This window comes from Vespula pensylvanica, chromosome 5, assembly GCF_014466175.1.
Source record: "Vespula pensylvanica isolate Volc-1 chromosome 5, ASM1446617v1, whole genome shotgun sequence".
Taxonomy (NCBI): Eukaryota; Metazoa; Arthropoda; class Insecta; order Hymenoptera; family Vespidae; genus Vespula; species Vespula pensylvanica.
In genome coordinates, this window is record NC_057689.1 from 5,505,415 (window position 1) to 5,529,086 (window position 23,672).

The 23,672-nt window shown below is 33.3% G+C and overlaps 4 protein-coding genes across 11 annotated transcripts; 3 read left to right on the forward strand and 1 right to left on the reverse strand.

The window, feature by feature from the left end:
• Window positions 1-192: 192 nt before the first annotated feature.
• LOC122629029 lies at window positions 193-1,920 on the forward strand. Of its 2 annotated transcripts, none has more exons than XM_043811981.1 (7): window positions 193-314; window positions 441-662; window positions 762-1,039; window positions 1,133-1,270; window positions 1,332-1,579; window positions 1,693-1,790; window positions 1,887-1,920. In XM_043811981.1, the coding sequence occupies exons 1-5, from the start codon at window positions 222-224 to the stop codon at window positions 1,570-1,572; spliced, it is 972 nt and encodes a 323-aa protein (XP_043667916.1). In that variant the 5' UTR covers window positions 193-221; the 3' UTR covers window positions 1,573-1,579; window positions 1,693-1,790; window positions 1,887-1,920. The 2 variants fall into 2 exon arrangements, with proteins under 2 accessions (XP_043667916.1, XP_043667914.1); XM_043811979.1 differs by having other exon boundaries at window positions 1,861-1,899.
• LOC122629400 (cilia- and flagella-associated protein 47-like) lies at window positions 1,701-9,633 on the forward strand. Its single transcript, XM_043812784.1, has 24 exons — window positions 1,701-2,009; window positions 2,090-2,146; window positions 2,218-2,538; window positions 2,597-2,755; window positions 2,822-3,042; window positions 3,109-3,492; window positions 3,550-3,932; window positions 4,013-4,397; window positions 4,466-4,751; window positions 4,822-5,163; window positions 5,216-5,720; window positions 5,807-6,095; window positions 6,177-6,448; window positions 6,547-6,789; window positions 6,880-7,048; window positions 7,104-7,330; window positions 7,402-7,747; window positions 7,841-7,999; window positions 8,070-8,283; window positions 8,343-8,561; window positions 8,622-8,818; window positions 8,894-9,119; window positions 9,200-9,361; window positions 9,485-9,633. The coding sequence occupies exons 1-24, from the start codon at window positions 1,853-1,855 to the stop codon at window positions 9,631-9,633; spliced, it is 6,072 nt and encodes a 2,023-aa protein (XP_043668719.1). The 5' UTR covers window positions 1,701-1,852.
• A 1,727-nt stretch (window positions 9,634-11,360) lies between these two features.
• Window positions 11,361-17,923, reverse strand: LOC122629023 (serine/arginine repetitive matrix protein 2-like). 5 transcript variants are annotated; one of them, XM_043811965.1, is made up of 14 exons: window positions 17,784-17,923; window positions 16,569-16,681; window positions 16,197-16,315; window positions 15,989-16,112; window positions 15,661-15,838; window positions 15,299-15,559; window positions 14,968-15,218; window positions 14,761-14,889; window positions 13,302-14,389; window positions 12,738-13,148; window positions 12,404-12,541; window positions 11,954-12,142; window positions 11,724-11,869; window positions 11,361-11,631 (listed from the first exon to the last, which is right to left on the reverse strand). In XM_043811965.1, the coding sequence occupies exons 2-14, from the start codon at window positions 16,635-16,637 to the stop codon at window positions 11,516-11,518; spliced, it is 3,219 nt and encodes a 1,072-aa protein (XP_043667900.1). In that variant the 5' UTR covers window positions 16,638-16,681; window positions 17,784-17,923; the 3' UTR covers window positions 11,361-11,515. The 5 variants fall into 5 exon arrangements, with proteins under 5 accessions (XP_043667900.1, XP_043667897.1, XP_043667901.1 ...); XM_043811962.1 differs by lacking the exon at window positions 17,784-17,923 and adding an exon at window positions 17,396-17,609; XM_043811966.1 differs by lacking the exon at window positions 17,784-17,923 and adding an exon at window positions 17,082-17,538.
• Window positions 17,556-22,108, forward strand: LOC122629027 (keratin-associated protein 16-1-like). 3 transcript variants are annotated; one of them, XM_043811975.1, is made up of 6 exons: window positions 17,556-17,691; window positions 18,828-18,965; window positions 19,055-19,355; window positions 19,569-19,650; window positions 19,944-20,769; window positions 21,931-22,054. In XM_043811975.1, exons 2-6 carry the CDS (start codon window positions 18,908-18,910, stop codon window positions 21,939-21,941), a joined length of 1,278 nt encoding a protein of 425 aa, XP_043667910.1. In that variant the 5' UTR covers window positions 17,556-17,691; window positions 18,828-18,907; the 3' UTR covers window positions 21,942-22,054. The 3 variants fall into 3 exon arrangements, with proteins under 3 accessions (XP_043667910.1, XP_043667911.1, XP_043667912.1); XM_043811976.1 differs by lacking the exon at window positions 17,556-17,691 and adding an exon at window positions 18,341-18,661; XM_043811977.1 differs by lacking the exon at window positions 17,556-17,691 and having other exon boundaries at window positions 18,685-18,965; window positions 19,944-20,714; window positions 21,931-22,108.
• Window positions 22,109-23,672: the final 1,564 nt, after the last annotated feature.

Here is a 23,672-nt window from a genome sequence, read left to right on the forward strand (position 1 = left end):
ATTTAATGTTGTACCAATCATTCAAGAATACGTATTATATATACATACATACATGGCAATTTACAACGCTCACATTTTCCCGATCTATTTGCTTCTGTAAAAAAAAAAGAAAATCTTGATAGCTCATGCGATATTTCGGTTATAATTACCGGACATGATATTTTAAGACTAATCAAGTATTTTCATTATTTTATTTATAAAGTACGATTGATTTGGACAATATGGATATAAAGAATATTATAACTCTTAGGAAGGCAAATAACGATACTGAAAACCGTAATGATACCATTATGAACGTTACACGAAATCATATTGTAATATCTTTTCTTATACATTTTTAATGTTTAGATATCAAATAAAAATATTGTATTTAACGATATAACAATTACATATAACTTATATTCTTTGAGATATAAATTGAAATTTAATATTGATTACAGATGCAAAATTCAATTACCCTGATGCAAAAAAATATAGAAATGAAATATTTTCCTACAACGGTTGAAGTGGTACCAATCAGTTATTATGATGACGTTCATATTAGCCCGAATTATATCGAATTTAAAGATGCTAGCGAAGGCCTTACCTGTAGTCAAAAAATTGTCATAAAAAATGTTGGTACTAAACCAGCATTTATAAGGATACGGAAACCATCTTCTTTGGTAGATAAGAACAGATTATAAATAATTATTACACAAAGAATGATATCTAATTTAATCGTTAAGTTATTATAGCAAGTATATAATCGCAAGTTTTTATAGGCCTTTCAAGTGAAGACTTCTCAAACAGGAGTGATGTTAAGTCCTGGATTAAGTATATCAAGTTCTGTGATATACTCTTTTAAAAGACCTGCATTACTGCATGCAATAATTCCAATTGAAATCAACGACAAGATCCTTGATTACTGTGTAATTTGTACTCTCATAACGGAACGCATTGGCATTAAACCAACATCGATTGATTTTGGAACTATTGATGTGGGCTACACTTCTGAACCTAAAGAAATAACTATCTTTAACGAAGGTGGAAAAACTACTAGGTGATTATTCTTATTTAGATTTTCAAAAAAATTGTTATCATTGGAGAAATAATTTTAAAATATATTTAAATATTTTTCCACACATACATATAGATTTTCCGTAGATGTAGGTCAAAATGGTCTTAATATAAATGTGAAACCATTGCGAGGTATAGTTCGACCAAATAAAACGGTAACTCTGAAAGTTGAAATAACAGGTCTAAAGGAGGGTGTATTCTTTAACGAATTTTGGTAAAGTTCTTTAAATCTAGGATTATTTTTTACATATGTGCATTGTTTGTTTCAATTTTAGGATCAAATCAACTCCGAATATTCGAGTCCCATTGAAAGCGAATGTTATCACTCATCGTTTAATCATTTATCATCCAAATACAGCAGGAGATTTCACTCTTATAGATTTTCCACCGACTGTAAAAAACACACGCAAATATAGTACGTTTGTTCTACGGAATATCTCATCTCGAGCCTGCAATTACATCGTGCTGGGCGAAGTTAATAATGAATTGAAGCCAATTCGGGTAATTGGAGAATAATATTCGGGTAATTAAGCATAATTCTATATTTCGTGGAAGGAGCTAGAAAAAATATTCTTGAGACTCTAAGTTATTTATTATTGATAAATTACTTGTGAACAGATTAATTTCTTTCTTCAGACTATTAATAGCAAGGAGTTTCCAGTTTATGGTGCTTTCGAAATTAATCCAATCGAGGGACGTATCGATCCTTTCGAAGGCATAATTTTTGAAATTGGGTGAGTCCGCAGCGGATTATAAATTAAAGAAAATAGAACCTGTAATTTCAATATATAACTGAATGTTTAGTTTTTGTCCAACAATGCGATCATTAGAATCTCGAAAAATATTATCTAAGCAAGAAGACTTGAAACATCAAAAAATGGAGAATAAGAATAATGACTTTATGGCTTTTATCAGAATAATAAAAATCCGTAAAGCTGCAATAAATGTTTCGGGTGAATCCTTTTGCTATGAAATATTTAAATACATACTTTTTGTATAGATATTTTATCACATATAAATCTATTTGTTTCAGCCATTGACAGCATAAAGGAAATTTGTACTGACGAAGCCGTTGAGAAAATTGACATGCGTCGGTTTTATATTCCTATGTTAATTTATCCAAATTTTTCTTATTATTTATAGTAAAATATTTAATTTTAGAAGAAACATTTTTGGGCCTTTCAATGTCTTCAATGTCTAATTGTTCGATTGTTCAACCAGTCGATAATGATGTTAGACTTTGTCTTTATGGTGAGATGGAAATAATTAAGCTCAATCTATGCCCCGACATTCTATACTTCGGTGATCTGAATGTTGGAGAAATTTCTCAACGTGTCATTTGTATTTCAAATTTATCGAAGATTAAATCAGTTTTGTTACAATGTCAGCCAATGGCAGCTGTCCAATTTATTCCGGAATCTGCGAAATTGAAACCTGAAGGATCTATTGAAGTGCTTGTTAAAGTTCAAGCCAGAGAAAATGGTAAATCTATATTTGCATCACTGTTCATTTTTATTAACTTTAGGAATCTTTCGAATAGTTGGGCCTTCGTTCGTGCTTTTGATCAATGTTATTGTGGATTCTGAAGATTCAGTTTTATCGAAATATCCAACGAAAGTGAATATCGATACTTATCGCGTAACATGCATGCTGAATGTTCTTCTCAAGACTAAAAGACCGATGACTCAGTTCGTTACGGGTAATCTCTTCTGTCTGTTGAATCATATGTTTTGGTTGTGATATTTAGAGAAGATATTTTCTTCAGGGATAACGCCATTGATAACTCATGAAGTTGGATTTATGACGGATTGTGTTACTTTTGGTTCGAATGTAAAGAAACCACAGCAAGCAATGTTATTAGTTGAGAAAGATCCGAAAAGACCATGGGCAAATAAAAAATTAATTCATGCAAATATTATCCTCGATAGTTTACCTGCTTATCCAAATGACACACAAAAATCTTTGAGGCCTTATAGAGGACTACCAGTATGTAGTTATCACATATTTATTCTATCGAAAAAATTAAATATTTTTATATTTTATCTCTGTTAGGTGAGAACTATTTTTACTGGTAAACTGCGTTACTCGGGTGGTCCTATTCATCCTGAAGCTTTACCTACTAAACAAGCGAATATCGTAAATAAGCACCGTTTGTATTGGGCTGCTTATCTTCATATGTCACGTTTGTCACGCAAAAACATGATGAAAACATCAACGGCAGAATTTTTTCATAATGCAGATAACGATGCTGAAATCATTTCTCGACTTACACGAATTCCTAGACAATTTAAAAAATTACCACGGATATTTCCTTGTGAGGAGTTCCTTGAAAAGAAACCTTCGACTTCTGAAATCAATGCTGAAGTGCTGATTCCATTATCGCCGTTACAAATATATAATGTTTACATTTATCCTACAGCGATCGATTTTGGAATGGTAATTAAATTAATACGATTTTTATATAAATGAAATTGGTAGATGTGCCCTTCTTAGGTGGCATGGAAAACATTTAGCTATCGGCAATTAATTGCTCATAACAGAAATGAATTTTCAATAAAAATTCAATTTGTAAGTCTGTTAAAAAATATCCGATTTCCTGAAGGGGATACAATAATTTTACAACCTGAAAAGACTGTGACAAAACTCATTGAGTTTTACAGCGATCGAATGGGAAAATTTAATAATTTGATAAATTACAATATTAATGACAATCATTCTTTCGAATTGAACATAATCGCAGAAATTGTACTTAAAAATTTATCCATCGACAAGCGGGAAATTACGATCGGAAAAAATTATTTGGAAGATGAATCATATCGACCACAGTGGTGCGTTGTCGAGATTAGAAATAAATTGGATGCTTCAACACATTTCAAGTTTGCATTTAATTAATATAAGTGAGAAAATGACAAAGTATTGTTTTTTTCTTTTTTTAATAGAATTTCTTTTTATATAGCTGGAGCATACCTGCCGCTTCCTGTTTTTCTATAGAGCCAAAGAATGGTACGATACGAGGTAACAGTGTTTTAAATACATGTGTTTCATACAATTTTGATCTTTCAAAATCATCCTTTGCTGAGATGATTATAAAATGCGAAAGCGAGACTTCTTCGACATTGCGATGCAACATATTACCCGTAAAGCCAACGGTTATTTTCGTCAATAATCATATGAATTTAGGAGATTTACCTCTTAATTTACCAACCAGCGTGTACGGAATTTTACTCAATTCTGAATTAACGGAGGTTTTTTATGAGATCGACTCTGCATCTTTAATACGTGGATGCGAAATTGATCCACCGAAAGGAATAGTACCACCAAGAGGGATCGCTATTCTCGAGGTCTCTTTTTAATTTTTTTCTTATATAAAAGATCATTTCTTATGTTTAATAAAATATGTTTTTATCAGGCATCTCTCAAATTCGATGTATGTATCGATTTTGTCGTTATGATTTGCGTTATTGTTCAAAACAATATAAAATTACAATGGAGAATTACAGGACGCGTGCCATTTCCACGATTAAAATTTACACCGTATTTCATAGAACAACATCGTGTAATCGTAGATACATTTCAGAGTCATCTGATAAAGGTCACTAATATTGGAACAAGTAGATCAAAATTGCAATTTGTTTTAGAAGAATATCCTGAATTTAACGTTATTATAATACCAAATAAGAAGATTAATATCATAGGTGTGTATTCTTTTCTCGTAAAAATTGCTTGCTATTTTATCAAATTTTTATTTTTTTCGTAAACTAATAGAGGAAGGGATGAGTGTGATAATACCAGCAGGATCAAGTTTTAATTTTTATCTACATTTTCAACCACTGGATCCAGCAAGTTATGTTTTTTATCTTCCGATTGTTATCAATGATTTACTTGGACCAGTATCGGAAACAGATCCGAAAACATTAAAATCACAGGAATATCTATCGTCGCAAAAAGAATTTTATAAAAATATAAAAGGAATCACGTTTCTTAAATTACCCTTAAATCTACCCGTTATTTCTGTTGATTTCACAGTTGCTGGGCGTGTTGTAATATTCAATAAATTCACATTTGTTTTTAATGTTGCCAGTAACAATGTGAGTTTTAAGGAACAATGTTGATAAAAATTCTTTAGCTTTATTTTTGGAATAATTTGTGCAGGTGATAGATGAGCTTAGAATCGACAATCCTGACACGTTGAAAGAAGTTACAGTAACTATAAAAACTGATAATTTCATAGAAAACTGTCCGTTTTATATTTATTGGTTTTGTGGTACCGAACCAACGATAACTTCGAAGTCAATTGTCTGTACGTTACTTCCAAAAGAAAGAACTGTTTTTACTATCGGATTCAAGCCGAATTGTCGGGGAACTTTCAAGCTCGAAGCCCTAGTTTTTATACGAAGGAATTCAGAAGATATATTATTTAACACAATTCGTTTCGATGGTATAAATGCAGAAGAATCAATATGTGCGAATGTCTCTGAAATATACCTTTTACCTGCACCTTTTAATACTTGCGTAGAGGAAAGTTTCAAACTAAAAGCACAATACTTTGAGCATACTTCGAACATTTCATGGAATATATTACCACCTGATAGATGTAGTGGTTATTTTCAAAATGAAATGTTAACCATTCGCTTTCCAAATAGTAATATTATTCCTGCGACATCGTAAGTAACATTGTACTATATACATCTATTTTTAGACGATAAAACAATAATTAGTCATGATTTTAAATTATTACTTTAATTTTAAGGTACACCGAATTAGATGTTATTGTTTCTTTTAAAAGCAATTCAACAGTATCGTTTTGCTCGAAGATTGAATTTCACGCTGAAGGAAGCCTCGTTGTATGCTTTGTAACAGTTTATGCGGCAGCAGATAATAATTTGCTGACAACTCATGCTTATCTTACAACGACGTCCGATTATAATCACAAAAAAATGTACGAAAATGAGATATCAATACCTGTTACGGACTCAGAAAGTGAAACAGAAGAAAATGATTACGACAATAAACAGAATTTTTCACATTTTCGAAGACAAGTAAATTTTTGAATTGCATTATATATTACATTTCAACGATAAATTTTCGTCAAATATTTTTCCTGTATTTGCATATGCTAGGAAAAAAATTTTACTGCAAGATCGCAACACAAAATTTTAAACCAAATATCAACTAATGATCCAAATAAACTATGGACTTCAAAGTCTATATGGAAGTTTAAGAGTATAGAGAGTATAAGATTGACAAAAATTGAGAATGATGAAATTAATGATAACGAGGAAGAGTTATTCGATCAAACTCGATGTCCAGAAGATTTATATACTTCTGAAGTATTTATTGACGATAGTAGAATTATGTATCCTTATTTTCCAGAAAATAATGGAATTATGAAGTAAGTAACATAGCGTAAACGTAACAAGCATAAATATTACTTTAGTTTTGTATTATATTATATATACACGTATTTGTGATATAAATTTCATCTTGCAGTAATTATGAAAAACATATGCATAGAGTATTACTATGCGTGGAGCAATGGTTATATGCAAATATTTTTAAATATAGTTTTTACGCAAATATTTCGAGTGGCATCACAGCTACTTTCTCGATCGTCAATCAAACAGAAACAACACATAGTAATATTAAAAAAAAGAGTTCATCATTTGGTAAATCTTTTGTTGACGTGTTAGAGTCATTAATAGGATCAAACGTTTATAATTATGTTGAAAAATTGTAAGCAATTTGTCTTATAAATCACTGTTTTTTCATTATTATCACATACTCAATATCAGTCAAAAAATATATCATTTCTAACGATATTAGGTCGTCATTGCCTCTGGATAATATTCTACGTATCGATATTATTCTTCAACAATATGAAAGAATACTTGATTTTTTACTCGAGCAAGGAGCATGTTTGGCTCATGTGTCAGCATATTTTCTTTTGAATTATAATGATTATGTTGTTTTCATTGACTCCATGAAATTTTCTGTAAGTTCCTGTTGACAATTGAACTACAAAATATCTAATAAAGTATATTTCACAGTTACAAAGAAAGAAAATAGAATCTTGTCAATTTACAAAATTATCTAAGTCGCTATTCGAATCAAGAAACAAACAGTGCTGGCTGGATTTAATTTTGCAAACATATAAGTGTTTTAAATTCAGCCATATAAACGAGAATGAATTAAGAAAGAAATTAACAGTATACTCGGAAGCATCTCAATCAAGGCGATCTACAAATTATCGAGAGTCTGTGTCATCGACTTCAAGGTTTGAAGAGAATTTTTAAAAAATGTACTTTTTATAAATATATTATTTACTTCAATTATTATTTTTTCCAGTCTTCGAAGAATGACAGATTTTCATGATAAAAGCATCGAGAATATTATCAATCTTATGCACGAACGTACAAAAGAAAATAATGATCATTCAAACCAAGAAGTATTATTGTTATCTTGGTTATATCATCATTATGAAGAACAAAGAACTCAAGACTGGTTAACTGATAAAAAAATAACATTAATTTCATCAAAGCAAAATAATATAGCACCTGAAAAGAACATCGATAACTTCGATTTCATTTTATCAGACGGCATTATATTAATCGCAGTTACTGGTGCTTATTGCCCTTTTCTAATTGAGGAGTATTTTTCAAATTTATATATTAATCCCAAAAGTATCGAAGAGGTAAATTGTAACTTGCACCAAAAATAAATTTCTTTTACGATGACTATTGATTCATCTATATATATATATATATATATATATATATATATGTAGGCATTACACAATGCGATTTGTTTGGTAACCAGCTGGATAAAAATTAGACTTGGCTTTATGATAACACCGTCACAGATTGTTCATCCAAATAGTGTACAAATGTTGATGCTAGTCGCTCATTTGTTTGAAACTTTGCCTTCCTACTTACCGAAATCAAAGGTTTGTTATTTAAACATTAAAATTGTTTTTTATCGAAGATAATAATATAACATGTTTTTTACTAATGAAGATAAGATTTAATTGTCCTTTAACGAGAACTGTCGTTAAACAAGTAACTTTTACAAATGTAACGGATAATCCAGTCAAATATTTGTTAGTTTTTATTGGCAACGATAATGGTTTTTTCTCGTTAGTACAAACTCAATCGAACATTCGTATTAATCCTCACGACAGCGTACAAGTGAAAATATGTTTCCATGCAAAAAAGATAAGAAAAACAAAAGGTATATAAATGACGATAGTTATAAATAACACTATGTTTATATAATCATACATTTTGTAGCGTATTTACTACTTTGCGGTGCTGCATATGGCCCACAATTTGGTACTAATCAAACTTATGTGTTGGAAGGTAACATTAACAGCTTAGAAATATCGCAAAAACATGTCATACGCAGTAAACTTTATGAAATCTTGAACACTATTTTAATCATTAAAATACCATACGAAAATGCAGCAGATTATGAAATATGGATGACCGAAGAGCAACCGAATAAGACATGTAATATATACATCATGTCAGAATATCCGTCTTAAACTAAAAACATGTACTTTTATCTAGCAAATTTAAAAATGACAAAATGGTCAGAATTACGAACAAGAAAAATACCTAGAAGATTATTTTTGAACCAAAAGATCATCACAGTTGATGAAGATGTAACGGAGATTAATTTAGGAATCATCGTTGCATGTGTAACACCTAGTACTAGAAAATGTTGGCTCATTTGTCAATCTAAAACGGGCGATTTCATTATTCAGGTCAGTATTAAATTCTTATTAAAAAATTTATAAATTCTGTGCATATAATTAACATTTATCAATATAATAATATAGATAATTTCACATTGTCAACCAACTGTAATCGATCATATTGTGGTACAGTGGAATAAAGAATATAAAGAGTGTATTTGCACTGACGACCAAGGATCGAATGCGGATTGTCCATGTAACGTTACAGTTCTTATACCATCTCGGAATAATAAACTTTGGGGCTGTATCGCTCATATGTTCCAAAAAACATTAGATATCAAAGAACGTGCATTCTGGTCTCGATATTTAGGTAATACTAAGTTGTGTTTTTTATTTGCATTCAATGAAAATATCGTTTTATGAAGTTACATGGCGTATCAATTATTTCAGATACATATATTGGATTAAGATTAATACACTGGCTCATGGGTAATGACAATGAGACCGCGAATTTAGAATTCACGCATATATTCAAAACAAAAGTTAGATACTCTGTTTCTGCATCAAAAGAAAATGATCTTCTCACAGTACCAGAGACTTTTATTATAAATGGTAAGTATATCTGCTTAATTTTAAGTGTTAATCTTTCTTGCTGTTGGTTTCAATTTTTTTATTCGTTATAAAATCTAAATTATGCTAGAGGATTGATTTTTTTAAATATTATTATGTACGCAGACGTGAGATTAGCAAATCAGTATGTTCCAATGACAGTTCATCTTTTACCGACTGATTTACGAGTATATGAGACAACGTTATCTTTGACTTCTGAAGATGGTAAAGAATTACGACTTTATGAAGTCAGTTTTTTGCATGTCGATGAGTGAGTACAATTTTTAAATACAATTAATACTTAGTCATTTGATTATACAATTTGGAGATCAGCGAATCTTTGCTTTTAAATATTTACGAACGCAAGGAGGCAGGAATAAATTAACAACAGTACGTTTTTTAACGTACATGGATGTTTTAATGTACTTGCGTTTGTTCGCATAAAATTACTGGTACATATAACATGACTTGTACATTTTTTTTATATAAGATATACATAAATTTATATTATGGTACAACAACAAAAAAAATATCGTTACACTCAAGATTTCGTGAAAGAAAATTCAAGTCTAAAAAAATCGTTCAATTCCAGAGAGCTTTGAGGTATAATATTATTTGCGAACAAACATTAGCCCTTTTATATAGATGTAGAATATTTGCAAATAGGGCGCGCAATAGTGATGCTCTAGGACAAGTTAACGTTATGTGAACATCATAGACATTTCCTTTAAAATTCTATTAAGGGAATATGTGCTCGACGTCTTATTATTTGAATTTTTTGAGTTTTTCTATATTTTATTTTTCCCTTAAATAATATATTACTAAATTCTGCGCGAAGGTATGCGCAACATTATCTTTAACTTATCGTTTGCTGAGTAATAATATACTTTCGATTAATTATTTCGGCAGAATGTCTAATAGTAACAAGTAACCATCATCGGTATAAAATTTTTTTTTTTCTGTTTTCGCACGTGAACACTTCGTGCAATGTCTTTCGAATCAAAATCAAACAAGACAAATTAATAAAATACTTATGGACATGAATGCCGAACTATATGATTATTTTATAAGATAATCTGGCAGTAAAAGATATTGATAACAATTTGACGAACTTATAAATGTTCGTAATATCGTTTTCAATGCAATTATCATCAAGAAATCAATTATTTAATAGTCATTAAGTTCCTATATCTTTGTTATTGATAAACACAATTGATTAGAAAACATCGTATACGTCGTTGAAGATATACGTATAAAGATGAATACTTTAAAGAATTTAACGGAATATTGTACATATTTAATCAACACGTTATAAATAAATGCCGAAGTTAAAATATTAGATTCTATAGATTACAGCTAAAAAAAGCACATGCAACGAATCAAAGATAATTTTGAATTAAAATATTACTTGGCATTTATTTGAAACGCATAATGAACTCTATGTTTACTTTTAACTGGCTTTCAAAGAAACTTATAAATTATAATCACGATTTATAGGGGTGGATCAATGTAGGAAGTCAAGAAAAATAGGAACTACAACTTCCCAATATAGAATATACAAATGTTAGAAGAAGATTATCGCACATATGTTACGGGCTTATTTTTACACGTCTATTAACATATTAACCTACAAGTGCAAGCTTCAATGTTTGCCAGTTAAAGTAAATTTCTCGCTCCAAAAACATATGCTCCAAGAAACATGCGTATTTGAAAATAAAAATTGTGTAAGTAAATTATCGTAACATAATTAATAAATTATCTTATGGTATAGCGTCAAAGAATTTTTAGAAGAATCAATATATGCATATAAAATCTATTCCCTCCCCCCTTCATTATATGGATATTTGGATAATTGCGTCCGATATTGAGTCTAACACGCGGATGAATTTAAGCTATATAATTCTTTCATCATCCATCAGTATTGACCACAATCTGAAAGGTTTCTGAAGGTATGCAAAACATGCCTTTTTTGTGTACTGTATGAAAGAAATTACTATGGTGCTTTCATACTTTATCGCAGTTATGTAATTCATGCTACATTTTGCCCGCGAAAGATACGTACTGCTTTATTCGATTATGGTCTTGTATGTCGATAATGCTATCTGCACTATTTTTTTTTTTTTAAATTACATTTATAACTAATAAGCAGTACATATGTCAAACCTTTCGCTTACGTAATTTAGCTTTCGCTTCTTTCAGAAGAAGATCAAATGTGTTATCTTCATTATTTTGTGATAGGCTACTGCCGTTAAGTGAATTACTGGCTAAGCCATCTGTAAAAACAAGAAAATATTTGTGTTAGTGATACTAATTACGCAATCATATGTCGATTGTAATATTTTTACATGTTTCTGTATTTTCATACCAAGATCTGCATATTTCACTTTGCAAAATGCTCTGCGACCTCCAAAGCATAATTCATATCTAGGTAAAGTTGGATCATCATTTCCATGTTCTATGGCTTCGTACGCATCATTTTTATATGCGAATATTACGAAACCATAATTGTCTCTACAAATCATTTAATCGTGTTATAATTTGGTTATTTTTATTTTACTTCTTATTTTATTTTATAAAAATTAAAATGTTTTATACCCATGTTCACGGAAATGAACACTTGTATCTACAATCGGGCCAAAGGCTTCAAATCTTCTACGTAGGTCGGCTTTGGTAATTCCTTCATCTAAACATCCAACATAGACTATTCTTCTTTCTTGAAGTTGTCTTTGCTTTTCTCTGTCATACCAATTATCGTATGGTCTTCGATAAGAATTTGGCGGTGATCTAGTAATAATAAAATATAATAATGTCGTACATATTCAACGAGGATTTTTGTATAGGTTGATAAATTAGACTTATTATAGGGTAATTATATATGGTTAAAGAAACTTGCTCCGACAGAATACGAGAATCTATTACGAAATTAATTAATGCGTTCAGAATAAAAATTTTCTCTCTAACTGGATCAGATAAACTCATCACAAATTCAATTTCATTGGTTCTAAAAACCACAACAATATGAAAATTGATTGGAAATAAATTTACCTCCTCCAGTCTCTGTAGTTGCGGTAATTGTCTGTAGAACGTCGTCTGTGTCTATCATAACTTCTTTTGCGTTCGCGACTACCCCTTCTTCGACGACTCGACCATTTCTTCTTTCCGAAATTTGAACGGGTGGAAGACCTACAATCACGCGATATTTTTGATTCTTTAACGAATTTTACACGGATCTAGTCAACCCAATCTTTATTATTATTGTACAAACAAATTTTTGGATTTTCCTAACATATTGTTTTAGTTTTAGAAAAAAATCTACTATTCTCGACAGCAGAGCTTTCTTTGTCATATAATTTTCTTTTTGTCATTAATGTTTATATACCTTGAACAATTGGAGAACTGAGAGGAAGATCTGGATCTTGAGCGTGTCCTTGATCTTGATGATCTAGAACGCGAGCACGAGTATCGCGATCTAGATCTGGAAGTGGATCTCGTATCTGAGCGAGAATGAGATGTCCAACTTGTGCTTGAACTGACTGAACTTCGACGGTGACTTATTCTTCGACGACGAGTATTACTGCGTCTACAAGATCTGCTTCTGCTTCTATTTCTGCTTCTGCTTCGACTTCTATTTTTGTTTTTATTTGTACTCCTGCTTCTACTTTTGCTTCTACTCCTACTCCTAGTGTAGGATCTGCTTTTGCTTTTGCTCCTTGATCTCGATCGACTTGAACTAGAAGTAAGTCTGCGTTTTCTGTAAGGCCGATCCTTGTTGTCCCTTATGCGTTTGTTTCTGTAAATCATCAAATCCTTCTTAACTAAACAATAAACATGAATATCTCTTAATTGCAATCTCTTTTTCTTTATACTTTGCTAAATGTTAGTTACTAAACATCACGATCTAAGCAATTATTTGGTTGAAATATATATTATATGTAATATTCACCTCTGTTCTTCATTTCTCTCATCAATATCCACTAAAGATTTCGTAGGAAATTCAAACACTGTTTCGTATGTTTGAATTCCCATTTCGCTAGTTGGTGGCTTTTGTTTCACTTTTTCTTCATCCAGATCTGCTTTTGGTTTCAACACTGAAATAATTTCTCTCTCACACCAACTAAGATTTCCAGAATTATCTTTGATTGGTTCGGTTGTAGTGGACGCATGATGCACATATAATAATGCCATCGGTTGAATGGGTGAATTTGTTCTGCTACTATCACTCCGATTTTGCTCTCTTCTGCTTCTGTATTCAGCTAAATTTAATTTTCTACGAGGAGGCTTTTTCGTTTCTTCTTTTGAAGACTCTTGAGTATTCTGAATTATGATATTCTGTACCTCATCATTCGAGCTATTAGTGGTAGTTACTATACTCTCATTAGGATTAGTAGTAAGAATTGGCTGTACTGTGTTTGGTGGCTTTTTTAATACAGAAACCATTTGCTTGTTAGGTTGTATTGATCTTATATTATTTAATGCATCTTTTCTTAACTGTAAAATGCTTGTAGCTAAAGCCGAGCGTATTTTCATTTCATAAACAGGTGTTGGCTTATTTAAGGGCGCATTCTGAGCTTTTGGTATATTTTCTGACAATAAGTTGCTCGAAGAATGTTTTGAATTTTGTTCCTGTAATTGAGTATCTTTGGGACACTCTTTTATCTGCTTACTTGTTTGTTTTTTAACTCCATTCGTACGTTTACTCTTGCATGATAACTGTTCTTCACTATTATCACTTATTTCTTCTTCGATTTCTAAACCACTGTCCTTTTTGGAATTCCTATTAACACGACATTCTTCACTCTTTGCAAAATTTTTAGGTTGAGTAACTATTGTTCGGTTTGTAACTGTAGCATGGTAATCAAACTGTTGAGATTTATTGTCTTTGCTTACAGTTTTTTCACTATCACTAGACTGTCTTTCGTATTCACTATTACTGCTCAAATTATTAATAGTGGAGTTGGAGTTGCTGCAGTAGTCATGATCCAACTGGACTAATCCACCATCAATTGTTCTGGTATTAGCATTATTAGTTACCTAATACAATAGTTTTTACTTAGTAAACATCCTCATTAGGTATTTCAAAATTCGCATTTATCAACAGAAGAATTATACAATTTATACAAGTGCACTAAATTAATAAATATTAATATCTTAAAATAATTTACATATCTGCAATTATACAATAAAAATATTTGCTCATGATTTGTTTGTAATTACATTGAGAAATTTTTTATTATTAATAATCTATGCTTCCAAAGATTACACTTAATGCAGATATGTAAATATAATCAATTAAAAGTATTTACAAATTTCAATTAGAAACATAAAACATTAAAAGGTGACATTTTTAGGATAATCCAAATTTGTTTTGTTTTTTTAGAACTGTACTTTCATGTTTAACTTACTATTTTCAAAAGTTTATTTCGTGTTAGTGTAGCAGCAGCATCTTGCATTCGTGTGCCATTACTACGAATTCCACCTTGAGTACTTGGTATTGCAGGAATTACAGAAATTACTCGCTTTCGTCCTGACGCCTAATATAAAACATAATCTTAATAAGATATTATCAGCTTTATGCAGGAAAGAATGAAAAGATTGTTTTTAGTAATTACCTTTATCCTATCAATCACTTCTTTAGGCAGTGAATCGCGGATATTTTTATGTAAATTCGAAGATTGTGCGGTTGATTTTTCTGGGAGGACAGATAAAGTTTGTTTTGTGGACGGGTGTATATTACTTGATTGTATGTACACACTTTGATTTGATTCTGTTGAAACTTTATCACGGCACATTGTCTTTATAGCAGAATTTTCAGATGCTTCAAATTGTTCTAGTAAACTTTTTACATCTCCAGCTTCTAAAACTGTAAATTAAAGATTATACACGTTTTCATAAATATTATATTGAATATCTATTAATTATTATAATTATAGATTATATTACCTGGCATTTCATCAGACACTGTTTCAATATCAATACAATCCTCAGTTTCTGTTTCTTGTTTTACTTTTATTGAAATTTTTTCTTTTGTATTTTTTTTTCTTTTCTTTTGTTTTATAGAAATTTTTTCAGCATTATTGCGTATTTTTTTTGTTATTTTACTTGAAGTAGTATTATTTCCATTTGGAGATTTTTTCTTTTTTATATTCAATTCCGTTTTAGGATTTTTATTACTCTTATCGTTTGTATTACAATTAGCAACTTCTGTGTTGGTATCAATTATATAATATAACAACGTTTGAGTAAAAGATCATTAATTTTTAATGTAATCATGTCAACAAACAAAAAGTTAAGAGTAAACATACCTTCATGCTTGATTTTCTCTTCAACATTAGATATATGTTCAATAGCTTCAATATTTTTTTCTTGTATAACTTCATTTTCTGTGATATATGAAGTTGAATTTTCGAGACAAAAATTCTTTTTGTCTGGTGCTGTCATACTTAATCCTATAATGTCCATGTATTCTTCCATATCAGATGCCTAAAATAATCGTATTCTAATAAATTTATATACAAAAAATTCAATAATATATCCAATATATTTAATAATATATAGTCGCATAATGCTTTTAGTTAATACGATTAAAATATAATTGATTAGCATATCAGTTAATTTGTTCGAAACACTTGCCTGTAAATATCCGATATGTTCTTGCCAATCAGTGAGAACTTTTGCAAAATCTTCTTTAATATCCATTTTATTGACAACAGAACTAACATCTGATACTGACAAATCTACTATATTAGCATCATCCCTATAAAAAACGATATCATATAAAAAATTGGTTCTTTTTTAAATAATCTTGTTAATAATTAATATAGATTTCATTATAACTCACTCTTCTTCATTTCCCCATAGACTATCAGAATTGGTAGCATCAAGATGTGTTTCCATATATTCAAAATCATTTTCTACTATATGCATTAACAAGTCTTGAGGATTTTCCATTAAATTATGCTGCAATACAATAATTATGCTAAAGTGTACGAACCATCATTATAAATAAAAGAATAGAACATATGAAAAATATTAACATATGTAAACGTTATATTGGAGTAAAGTTTAAAGTTTCTGCATGCATTTTATTTTTCAGGAAAACATTTCTTTGCAGACTAATGCATTTTACAGTTTCTTCAAGTTTAAACGGCACATTTTATTAATGGAAGTTATTAATGAAAGGAAAAACATCGGAAAAAACAATAATAATTACCTCGTCCAAAGGTAAGGAAAAATCTGAGAAATGTTCCTCATCGTGGAAATTCAAAAATCCCGTTTCCATGACACGTTCCGGGATTCGTTTTATCACTACCGCGTAATTACAATCTGAAAGAGCAAACACAAAATATTGACAAGAGCATTTGACACAGTATTGGAAAAGGCCGTACGCGCTGTTATTGCAGACCACGCGCTCACTTTAAGGTTATGTCACGATTCCGATGCAACGCGCCACACGAGTAATACGAGCACGGCCACTTAAAAATCACTGTAAACACTCGAGATGTACTCAACGAAAAGTAAGCGTCATGTATATGAATTTATCGAGGAACACGTTGATTTGATGTTCATTTTCGCGCTAGAAATGATAGAATCACGACAAATGCCGAACGTCGATGAAACACGCGGTACCGTTACCCTTTCCGGCAAAATCCGCATGTAATCGTGCATCTCCGCACACGTTTCGCGAGGCTATTGACATGGAACTAACGAGGGAAAAGAATCTTACTGTTAACGTAGGACGTAACACCAAACGAACGAGAGAATTCTGCACATTTATAGTAAAATTACAGATGCAACGAATACGCAAGCAAATATCTGGGAGTCGAAAGTGGACGCTTTGCTCGAAAATTCACTCTCGCCGCTTTCTTAACAGAGGGAATACATGGAGGCGTTTACGTCTAGATGTGTATGTGTGTTAGTATTTGCGCTACACAGTGGAAAAAGAAAATTCACAAAAACATGTATACACCCGAAGAGAGAGAGAGAGAAAGATACACATACGCGCACACAAACACATCTATAAGTAAAGGTGTCGCGTACAATCAGCAAGACGCCACGCCTCCACGAACCGAAGCTGAACGGTTGGAAGCCGAAGTGACCGCTCGACCGTCGTATTTTTTGAACGTAAGAAGGACAGACAAAGATAAGGAATATCCTGTTTGCGAAGAAAGAAATGGCGGACGATCCTTATACTCGGAAACGAGATGTTATATTTATTATATAGAAAGGTATCGCAAATCGGCGAATGCGGCATGTGCCAGAGAACACGAGGAGCGCCGCCTGCCAACACGACCTGCCGCCCGCTGCGCACCTACATATTTAGCCTGGAATCCTCGGTATAAATAACACGTGTTCACGTAACGACCCGTTTAACACACGACGCATCGACGAACAGCGACTTTTGTCGAAACACTTCGAGATTACTTACGCTCAAATACATACACCTCACAACGCACGACTCTTTCGCTATGTGTACACTGTCACATGTGATCGTTTAATCACGTTCTCGACACGACGCACCGCTTTTTCCCCTCTTATAGTCTATAGCCTTGCGCAGAAACCTCTCAGCGCAACGCGCACGCATACAATAAACTACTATTCGCCTCGCACGTAGTTATGACCTGCAGCCCTCCTCCCACTCTTTCCCTTTCTCCGGTCACACTTTCCCTCTCTTTCTCCGTTTCTTTGTATGAGTGCGTCATCGTATCGTTCTTCTACTGCGCATGCGTACCTACCTTCGCGCCTCCAACGATGGTAGGAATTATTTAGCAAATTTATTTTCTATTTTTTATTGCGTTGTTTATGTTGATACGAATCACAGACATAATCGTCATAAACCTTATGTTTTTCATTATCAAGAAAAGGTAAGGAACGAACAGGTAATATATTCTAAGTTCCACTTTTTAGGAAAACACGTTTCTGTTATTCTCTCTCTCTCTCTCTCTCTCTCTCTCTATTTTCTCTTTTTGTTGTACACGCGTAGATTGTTATCCTTACATCGATAACCTTTGTATTTACGCGCGTATAGTAAGGTTAATTATTCGAATCGTCAATTCAATTCTTACTTTTATTGAAATTTTAATAATTCTTACAGAAGTAATGTTTATAAAGAAGAAAGTAATGGATTGCGAGGATATTCTAAGGAATTTTTTCGAAATTTCTCTTTTATTCAGGAGACTTATCTTTCGAAAACAGCTTTGTTGTTTACTTAGATAATTTTAGTTGGATGATCTCATTTGTAGATATCTGTTGGATTTTATTTTTTTCAATATTGTTTACGGTAACTAAAGAGGGTTGGTTTCTACGGTAACTATATGTCAATCAAAAACAATGTGGTTAAGAGCATGAGTCACTCTATTCTCATTGCTATCATTATCATTCATTTTCCATCGGATAACCGAAGCAAACAAAGTGACAATAGGTATTTCGAAAATGTAAACCAAATATTAGATATCTGATATATTTCTAATAGACCATCATAAAGAAAAAACTTGGCTCTAAATGGCATCACATCGTAATCTATATTTGATCACAAGTTGAATCTTCAACGTTATGTCCTGTTGCGAGGGAGTCGATGGTATCGAACGTTCTCCTGGCACTGGTTGTTGTGGTAAATATTTAAATGAATTAAATTAAAAAAGAAGAAGTAATCGTTATTTTGTATAAATATACAAATGAAATGAATCGATGAAATATTAGGAACAAAGTGTACAGCCGGATCAAGTGGATGTCTCGCTTCAGAATCTCGTATTCGTTCTTGCCAATGTCAAAATAACGTCGGTTGTTTGGATCGTAATGATTGTGGTGGATTTCGTCCTAGCGGTACTGCAGCTACCGGCGCATGTCCAGGACCGTGTCAATGCTTAGAAGAGGAGATTTGGAATAGTAATGTTCCACCTAAGCCGAACTGCGAGTGGTTAAGCAACTTCTCCGAGCTCCGACGGCAGTGGAGCAATCATGCTCGTCAACAGAACTGCAAGTGTTGCAACTGTCGATCATGGTAGGTAATACTGTGTGAAAACGAAGAGATAATTCAATTTGCAATTAACTTTTGAAGCAAATGGAGAAATTTCGTCGATCGACACGTTAATTAGATAAATGATATAGATAAAGGATGTCGAACGGTAAGGATCGAACTAAAGATCGTCCGTTATTTTCTTCATTGGTTTTTATTCGTAATTTCATTATATACTTGGTTCGATTCGATTCGCAGTAGAATTGCCGCCCCCTGTCGACCATGCTTACCGACAACGCTTTGCACTTCCGGCTTCGTCGTACCTTCATCGGACTGTCAGGTATACCGAGGTAGAAGCACGTCGAACGGACCGATTCCTTTCACTAAAGCGAGTCAAGGCAAACTTACTTCGCAGCAACGATGAGAATAGGGTGGAAACGAGATAATGCGAAAGTACCAAGTAGAAGTACCAAATGTGTGGTAATGCAGGAAATGAGGTAAAACAGGATTATTCTCATTAGGGAGAATTATCCATCGTTGCTTCGAAGTTCGAGCGAGTTGCTCGCGCATATCGTATGTAGATAGAGTTAAATAAGTAGGAAATCACGAACGTCTCTTTCTCACTCTCGTTAGGATTATTGCGAGGATCATCGTTTAGCCGGTGGTGCAAGCGATAAAAGAGATTTAAGTCCAGTGGAATCAACGTCCTCGAGGGAGTCTCGTAATCTTCGAAGAGAAGTCGGAGGTGGTTGCCCGCCACCAGGATGCGGTCGATCCTGCCAAACGGCACGCTGTCGATCACCAAGTACGGATCGTTCCTCCTCGTGCTCTTGGTGTCCTACGTCCGTACCGCGTCCTTCTTCTCCATGTAGACCATCGACTCTTTGTCAACCCTGTGCTCCCTCCCCAAAGTCCATCTTAAAAAAGCGAAGTTGTTGTCAGTGCACGACTGGTTATTGCATGTGTCAACCGATGCCACGAAACTGTAATTGTCCTCCTCCGATCCAAATTGATGCTCGAGCAGAACGAGATTGCACTTGCGACTGTTCTTCCTCTCCGGAATGTGCATGTCCACCGAGCGAACGAAGATTTCCTAGAACAATGGTGAAATGTCCCAACGCCAGATTATGTTGTCCATTGCCGCGATTACCACCCGGTCCAAAGTGTCACTGCGATCGCTGTCAACCCTGTTTACCGCCACCTTGTGATCCCTGCACTTCCAGCATCTGTCGGAATATCATTCCAAGAGCGAATCCCTGTTGTCCGAGTTCACCGTGTCCACCGCGTTCCCCTTGCCGTCCTAAATCTCCTGATCTTCAACCTTGCCGCTCGCCATCGCCTTGCCGTAAATCAACGCAACGATATTGTCTCGGAAGGAGTTCTTGTCGCGATGATACTTACAACGTATGTCCACGTGATGCGAATGATAGACGATCGTCGGCAACCTGCGGAGGAACAGGTCAGTCTTCGACGATTCGTCGTAGACGGGCAGGCGGTGATACGTGTGAAGAAATGATCGCAACGAAATTTAAGGACGAATGCTCGAGCACGAACGATTGTGAGGCTGAATCGCGAAATCCTTTCTTGTCGGGATACTGTGAGAAAGCCGACAATACAGAATACGAACGCGAGGGTGGGGGGTGTTCGTGTCAGGTGGATTTGCTTGATTGTCGTCGACGTATCGACAGGTCTGACGAAATTCGATCGGACAGTGCTTTCAATCATACTTCCAGCTTGAATGCGGTTAGTTGCTCTGCTTATCAACGTCGCGGCAAATCCGATCAAGTGAGATTTGATATCGATTGCGATTATTCTCGTGAATTAGCTTCGATCGATGATTCATCTTGTCATCGCCGTTATCATCATGATTCAAAAAGTACGTGTGATTCTTCTTACACGAAATCCTTTCAGGATCGTTTACAATGTCGTTGCGGTCGGGATAAGATCGGATGCGATCTTTTCTGCGATTATTGTTGTTCTCTCGACACGGTGGGTTTTAAGGATGAACCACGATGTCGTTGCGCACCCGATGGGAAAGGTTGCGATAAAACGTGCAATTATTGTTGTGCGTTTAACGATTCCGACGTGATTATTGTCGACGATGTTTCGGCCGTGAAAGACGATCGGAAAAATGTTTCAAATGTTACCTCGGACGGTGATCATAATCGATGAATGGAAAGCAATAGCGAGGGTGCAATAAAGAAACCGCCTAATGTCGCTTCGTGAATTTTGTTGCCGTTGCACGTATACGCGTAAATATATTTTCATCCATTTCCGGACAATATTGATCATTTGATATTTTTATATACATGAAGCTTATTTATTTAGATATTCTCGACAAAAATTATTATTACGCACGTAGACGTGTATCTCTAACGAGATTATACATATAAACACTGTCCGTGAATGGATTAAAGAACGTGCAAGGAGTGAACTGTGCATCGATTTAAAGATAATTGAAATTAAAGTTTGTCACAGAAAAAAGTTCAATCGATTGATTTTAATTTGAAAAGTTTTCCGTATTGCGATGCATTGCATTTAAAAGAAGTGCAGACTCGTCCTTGCACGCGCTAGAGTGAGATAGACATTTACTTGTATCCTTGTCTGTGTCTCACCAAAGGGCCAATGTGACACGTGGTGTGGTGGGTCCGGTAGGTGGAGATAACACGATGACGCTAACATGGAACACAAGCGCACAGACCTGTCGGTGCAAATGGAAGAATGGAGACGTGTCCTGCAAGGACATCTTCTCTTACATCGGAGCCATCGGTCATTCTGCTCTTTCACCTGGTCCACTTACCCTTCTATCCTTTGTCCTACTAATCTTCCTTGCCCTTATCTGGTCCTCCGGATTAACCCTTTATCACCGTTATTTTTTCCCGAAAAAATTATGTATAAAATATTTCGGTCGATGATTAAACGATACTTCGAAACACAATGAAACGTTGTCCTGTTTTATAATGTTTCTTATATACTTAATTTGTTTTTTTTTTAATGATATCTTTTTTGTAAAAGAAAAAAATATGATATATCGTTCGAACACGTCACAGAAAAAAATGTAGAAAAAACGTGAGACCATGTTATGTAGTGTGAATGATCATAGGAATGAAAATGTTACAAAGAAAATGTTGCGTATCTTCAGAAAAACAGAAAAATAACTTTCAAGAAAATATATTAGTTCTAATCGTAAAAACGAAAAAATAATACACAACTTTCGAGTATTATTTTTCTTAAGAGGAAAATATTTTAGGATATAATTTTAGTGTATATCCCGTCACTTTCTAATTCTGCTTGGTACTTGTGTATTCGGTATACAAAAGAACCTAATCTTTTGTTAAGACCTACTCTTTATTTATCCGTCTAAAACATAGCTCGTAGGGACCATTACGATTAAAATCTTTTTACGGTCTTAAATGGATTACCTTCTTATTTTCCCAGATATCTCAGCCATAAATTTATCTTCTAACAGTTCGATTGACGAATCCGTAGAAAGTCAGGAAAGTGTGCATTGTGAAGCCGAGTACCTGCTATATATAAATAGGTATTCATGGAAAGGTTGGTGTGAGAGTCTGGATAGTTTAATGGTTAAAAGCAATTCCGATTTAAATCCGAAAGCCTACCTTTTTTTTTGTGAACCCTAAAATAACAAATTTTAAATGTCTTACAGCCACTTCTCTGCTTTTAATAAATTTACCAAGCTCAGTCCTAATTGTAAGATTCTAACTCTTGGTCAAAATTATTTTCGCTCACACAATGAGTGATGTACATTCAAACAGTTATTACTGAGAAACTGTTTCTTTTGGATATTTCTCGTCTGTTTATATTTCACATACAGAAGGTATAAGAATGAACGCAATAAAATAATTTAATAGAGTTTCCTTTTTAAGCAACAGATGTTCGGTCATGCCAGGAATTTCCCAATGTATGATTATAATGGTAATATGTCTTTGCCGGGAATATCCTGAACTTCGACCACTAAAAGTTAAATTACCTACCGCGCAGGTCCTTTTCTATTGTTTCGTTGTAACAACTTGATCGATGCATAGGACATACTGTAATTAGAACACAAAGTGCCAGTTTTGGAATAATGGATTAACTGTAACCGCTGCAAGAACGATTCTAGTATATCTTCAAGCTAGCATTATTCGTGACATAGGCATTTTGATTATGGACAATGACAAGGAATATTGGAATAATAATTCAAATTCCGATGTTGTAGTTTCTACTAAAATAAGAAGAATCTTCCATTCCTAATTTCCGTTTTAATGCGTAATTGAAATTGTATAAAAGTAAAAATGTTAGGAATTAAAAATATCTGAATTAGAAATATCTGTTCCGTTTGACACAATTATTTTGTCATTT